Here is a 6,000-nt window from a genome sequence, read left to right on the forward strand (position 1 = left end):
TGAGAGGGTGGCGCGTGATGGGTGAGAGGGTGACGCGTGATGGGTGAGAGGGTGACACGTGATGGGTGAGAGCGTGGCGCGTGATGGGTGAGAGGGTGGCGCGTGATGGGTGAGAGGGTGACGCGTGATGGGTGAGAGCGTGGCGCGTGATGGGTGAGAGGGTGGCGCGTGATGGGTGAGAGCGTGGCGCGTGATGGGTGAGAGGGTGGCGCGTGATGGGTGAGAGCGTGGCGCGTGATGGGTGAGAGGGTGGCGCGTGATGGGTGAGAGGGTGGCGCGTGATGGGTGAGAGCGTGGCGCGTGATGGGTGAGAGGGTGGCGCGTGATGGGTGAGAGGGTGGCGCGTGATGGGTGAGAGGGTGACGCGTGATGGGTGAGAGGGTGACGCGTGATGGGTGAGAGGGTGACGCGTGATGGGTGAGAGGGTGGCGCGTGATGGGTGAGAGGGTGGCGCGTGATGGGTGAGAGGGTGACGCGTGATGGGTGAGAGGGTGGCGCGTGATGGGTGAGAGGGTGACGCGTGATGGGTGAGAGGGTGGCGCGTGATGGGTGAGAGGGTGGCGCGTGATGGGTGAGAGGGTGACGCGTGATGGGTGAGAGGGTGGCGCGTGATGGGTGAGAGGGTGGCGCGTAATGGGTGAGAGGGTGACGCGTGATGGGTGAGAGGGTGACGCGTGATGGGTGAGAGCGTGACACGTGATGGGTGAGAGGGTGGCGCGTGATGGGTGAGAGGGTGACGCGTGATGGGTGAGAGGGTGACGCGTGATGGGTGAGAGCGTGACGCGTGATGGGTGAGAGGGTGACGCGTGATGGGTGAGAGGGTGACGCGTGATGGGTGAGAGCGTGACGCGTGATGGGTGAGAGGGTGACGCGTGATGGGTGAGAGCGTGACACGTGATGGGTGAGAGGGTGACGCGTGATGGGTGAGAGGGTGACGCGTGATGGGTGAGAGGGTGACGCGTGATGGGTGAGAGGGTGGCGCGTGATGGGTGAGAGCGTGGCGCGTGATGGGTGAGAGGGTGACGCGTGATGGGTGAGAGGGTGACGCGTGATGGGTGAGAGGGTGACGCGTGATGTGTGAGAGCGTGGCGCGTGATGGGTGAGAGGGTGACGCGTGATGGGTGAGAGGGTGACGCGTGATGGGTGAGAGGGTGACGCGTGATGGGTGAGAGGGTGACGCGTGATGGGTGAGAGGGTGACGCGTGATGGGTGAGAGGGTGACACGTGATGGGTGAGAGGGTGGCGCGTGATGGGTGAGAGCGTGGCGTGTGATGGGTGAGAGGGTGACGCGTGATGGGTGAGAGGGTGACGCGTGATGGGTGAGAGGGTGACGCGTGATGGGTGAGAGGGTGACGCGTGATGGGTGAGAGGGTGACGCGTGATGGGTGAGAGGGTGACGCGTGATGGGTGAGAGGGTGACGCGTGATGGGTGAGAGGGTGACGCGTGATGTGTGAGAGCGTGGCGCGTGATGGGTGAGAGGGTGACGCGTGATGGGTGAGAGGGTGACGCGTGATGGGTGAGAGGGTGACACGTGATGGGTGAGAGGGTGGCGCGTGATGGGTGAGAGCGTGGCGCGTGATGGGTGAGAGGGTGACGCGTGATGGGTGAGAGGGTGACGCGTGATGGGTGAGAGGGTGACGCGTGATGGGTGAGAGGGTGACACGTGATGGGTGAGAGCGTGGCGCGTGATGGGTGAGAGGGTGACGCGTGATGGGTGAGAGGGTGACGCGTGATGTGTGAGAGCGTGGCGCGTGATGGGTGAGAGGGTGACGCGTGATGGGTGAGAGGGTGACGCGTGATGGGTGAGAGGGTGGCGCGTGATGGGTGAGAGGGTGACGCGTGATGGGTGAGAGGGTGACGCGTGATGGGTGAGAGCGTGGCGCGTGATGGGTGAGAGGGTGACGCGTGATGGGTGAGAGCGTGGCGCGTGATGGGTGAGAGGGTGACGCGTGATGGGTGAGAGCGTGACGCGTGATGGGTGAGAGGGTGACGCGTGATGGGTGAGAGGGTGACGCGTGATGGGTGAGAGCGTGACGCGTGATGGGTGAGAGGGTGACGCGTGATGGGTGAGAGGGTGGCGCGTGATGGGTGAGAGGGTGGCGCGTGATGGGTGAGAGGGTGACGCGTGATGGGTGAGAGCGTGACGCGTGATGGGTGAGAGGGTGGCGCGTGATGGGTGAGAGGGTGACGCGTGATGGGTGAGAGGGTGACGCGTGATGGGTGAGAGGGTGATGGGTGAGAGGGTGGCGCGTGATGGGTGAGAGGGTGGCGCGTGATGGGTGAGAGGGTGGCGCGTGATGGGTGAGAGGGTGACGCGTGATGGGTGAGAGCGTGGCGCGTGATGGGTGAGAGGGTGACGCGTGATGGGTGAGAGCGTGGCGCGTGATGGGTGAGAGGGTGACGCGTGATGGGTGAGAGCGTGACGCGTGATGGGTGAGAGGGTGACGCGTGATGGGTGAGAGGGTGGCGCGTGATGGGTGAGAGGGTGGCGCGTGATGGGTGAGAGGGTGACGCGTGATGGGTGAGAGGGTGGCGCGTGATGGGTGAGAGGGTGACGCGTGATGGGTGAGAGGGTGGCGCGTGATGGGTGAGAGGGTGACGCGTGATGGGTGAGAGGGTGACGCGTGATGGGTGAGAGGGTGGCGCGTGATGGGTGAGAGGGTGACGCGTGATGGGTGAGAGGGTGACGCGTGATGGGTGAGAGGGTGACGCGTGATGGGTGAGAGGGTGACGCGTGATGGGTGAGAGGGTGACGCGTGATGGGTGAGAGCGTGACGCGTGATGGGTGAGAGCGTGACGCGTGATGGGTGAGAGGGTGGCGCGTGATGGGTGAGAGGGTGACGCGTGATGGGTGAGAGGGTGACGCGTGATGGGTGAGAGGGTGACGCGTTATGGGTGAGAGCGTGACGCGTGATGGGTGAGAGCGTGACGCGTGATGGGTGAGAGCGTGGCGCGTGATGGGTGAGAGGGTGACGCGTGATGGGTGAGAGGATGGCGCGTGATGGGTGAGAGGGTGACGCGTGATGGGTGAGAGCGTGACGCGTGATGGGTGAGAGGGTGGCGCGTGATGGGTGAGAGCGTGACGCGTGATGGGTGAGAGCGTGACGCGTGATGGGTGAGAGGGTGACGCGTGTGGCGGATTGGACGAGGCTGTTGTTTCGATTTAAAGCTTTCGTGACCGCAGGGATTCATCTTCTTGGTTCTTTCGGTAAAGTCACGTAGAAGGGAAATAATAAAATAATAAAAATAAAACGTTATAAAATAATTATCACGACGTTTCGGCGACAACGCAAGCAGCCGTCCTCAGGTGAAACCATTACTTCCCTTCTACGTGACTTTACCGAAAGAACCAAGAAGAAGAGGCTGTTGTTGTAAGAGTTGGGGAATAGAGACGATGATGGTGAGTGACTGGGTGAGTGACTGGGTGGGTGAGTGAGTGGGTGAGTGAGTGACTGGGTGAGTGAGTGGGTGGGTGGCTGGGTGAGTGAGTGACTGGGTGAGTGACTGGGTGATTGGGTGACTGGGTGAGTGAGTGAGTGGGTGGGTGAGTGGGTGAGTGACTGGGTGGGTGAGTGGGTGACTGGGTGAGTGGGTGAGTGAGTGGGTGAGTGAGTGACTGGGTGGGTGAGTGACTGGGTGGGTGACTGGGTAGGTGAGTGGGTGAGTGAGTGGGTGACTGGGTGAGTGACTGGGTGGGTGAGTGGGTGGGTGGGTGACTGGGCAACTTGGTGACTGGGTGGGTGAGTGACTGGGTGAGTGACTGGGTGAGTGGGTGGGTTGGTGAGTGACTGGGTGAGTGGGTGGGTGGGTGAGTGGGTGGGTGACTGGGTGGGTGAGTGGGTGGGTGGGTGGGTGACTGGGCAACTTGGTGACTGTGTGGGTGAGTGATTGTGTGAGTGGGTGGATGAATGACTAGGTGGGTGAGCGACTGAGCGGGTGAGCGAGCGGCGGGGTGAATGGCTGGGTGAGCGAGTGAGTGACTGGTTGAGCGAGTGAGTGACTGGTTGAGCGAGTGGATGAATGACTGCGTGAGTGACTGATTGAGTTATTAGGCGAGTTGGGGGTGTGAGCGAGTGAAGTTCACATGACCAGTAACCATGGCAGCAGTGATAGAAGAGTGACAAGAAGGTGACTGCCAGTGAGTGAGTGGGCTACTCCTGAACGTGTGGAGGGCGATGCTGCTACTACTGCTGTTGCTGATGTTGCTGATAACGATGCTGATGATGATGATGATGTTACTGATGCTGTTGCTGATGATGCTGTTACTCATGATGCTGTTGATGATGTTAATGCTCCTGCTGTTGCTGATAACGATGCTGCTGATGATGATGTTGTTACTGATGCTGTTGCTGATGATGCTGTTACTCATGATGTTGTTACTGATGCTGATGCTAATGCTCCTGCTGCTGATGACGCTGCTGCTGCTGCTGCTGATGACGCTGCTGCTGCTGCTGCTGCTGATGACGCTGCTGCTGATGACGCTGCTGCTGCTGATGACGCTGCTGCTGCTGCTGATGACGCTGCTGCTGCTGCTGATGACGCTGCTGCTGCTGCTGCTGATGACGCTGCTGCTGATGACGCTGCTGCTGCTGCTGATGACGCTGCTGCTGCTGATGATGACGCTGCTGCTGCTGCTGATGACGCTGCTGCTGCTGCTGATGACGCTGCTGCTGCTGCTGCTGATGACGCTGCTGCTGCTGATGACGCTGCTGCTGCTGCTGATGACGCTGCTGCTGCTGATGATGACGCTGCTGCTGCTGCTGATGACGCTGCTGCTGCTGCTGCTGATGACGCTGCTGCTGCTGCTGCTGCTGATGACGCTGCTGCTGCTGCTGATGACGCTGCTGCTGCTGCTGATGACGCTGCTGCTGCTGCTGATGACGCTGCTGCTGCTGCTGATGACGCTGCTGCTGCTGCTGATGACGCTGCTGCTGCTGCTGATGACGCTGCTGCTGCTGCTGATGACGCTGCTGCTGCTGCTGATGACGCTGCTGCTGCTGCTGCTGCTGTGTGTCGAGCAGGAGCGACGCTGCACCTGGCCGTGACGGGGGAGGCGCTGAGCACCCTGCAGAGGAAGATCGACTCCCTGCAGGCGCTGGTGGAGGAGCTCCAGAGCTCAAACCAAGGTGGCAACTTGTCCGTCCGTCTCTCCGTCTGTCCGTCCGTAAGTTCGTCCGTCCGTACGTACGTGTGTCCGTCCGTACGTGTGTACGTACGTGTGTCTGTCCGTACGTGTGTACGTACGTGTGTCCGTCCGTACGTCTGTACGTACTTGTGTCCGTACGTGTGTCTGTCCGTACGTGCGTACGTGTGTCCGTCTGTTTGTGTGTCCGTCCGTACGTGTGCCCGTACGTGTGTCTGTCCGTACGTGCGTACGTGTGTCCGTCTGTTTGTGTGTCCGTCCGTACGTGTGCCCGTACGTGTGTCTGTCCGTACGTGCGTATGTGTGCCTGTACGTGCGTCTGTCCATGTGTCCTTCCGTACTTGAGTCTGTCCGTACTCGTGTCCGTCCGTGTGTGTGTGTGTCTGTCTGTGCGTGTGTCTGTAGCGTGTGCGTGTATGCGTGCGTCTATCTATGCATACATCTGTTGTGTCTGTAACGTGTGTGCGTGTTCAACGGGGTGTTCGTGTGTCCTTAGCGTGTGTGCGTGTGTCCGTAGCGTGTGTCCGTAGCGTGTATGCGTGTGTCTCGTGCATGTGTGTGTGTGTCCCGTTCGCGTGTGCATGTGTGTCCATAGCGTGTGTCTGTGTGTTCCGTAGCGTGTGTGCATGTGTGTCTGTGTGTGTGTGTTCCGTAGCGTGTGTGTCTGTGTGTCTGTGTGTGTGTGTGTCCGTAGCGTGTGTGTGTGTGTCTGTGTGTGTGTGTCCGTAGCGTGCGTGTGTGTGTGTGTGTCCGTAGCGTGTGTGTGTGTGTGTCTGTGTGTGTGTGTGTGTCTGTGTGTGTGTGTGTGTCTGTGTGTGTGTGTGTCTGTGTGTGTGTGTGTCTGTGTGTGTGTGTA

At 60.5% G+C, this 6,000-nt stretch overlaps 1 protein-coding gene across 5 annotated transcripts in view; it reads left to right on the forward strand.

Annotated features, from left to right (window-relative positions):
- Positions 1-6,000, forward strand: part of LOC144952467 (uncharacterized) — a 41,192-nt gene that overhangs the window by 33,660 nt on the left and 1,532 nt on the right. For 3 of the 5 annotated variants that reach the window (XM_078882880.1, XM_078882879.1, XM_078882884.1), the window contains one exon: positions 5,023-5,165. In XM_078882880.1, coding sequence (XP_078739006.1) covers positions 5,023-5,165 — 143 coding nt within the window. The remainder of the gene's footprint in view (positions 1-5,022; positions 5,166-6,000) is intronic. The other 2 variants (XM_078882883.1, XM_078882882.1) reach the window with 1 other exon arrangement.

Source organism: Lampetra fluviatilis, chromosome 67, assembly GCF_964198595.1.
Source record: "Lampetra fluviatilis chromosome 67, kcLamFluv1.1, whole genome shotgun sequence".
Lineage (NCBI taxonomy): Eukaryota > Metazoa > Chordata > Hyperoartia > Petromyzontiformes > Petromyzontidae > Lampetra > Lampetra fluviatilis.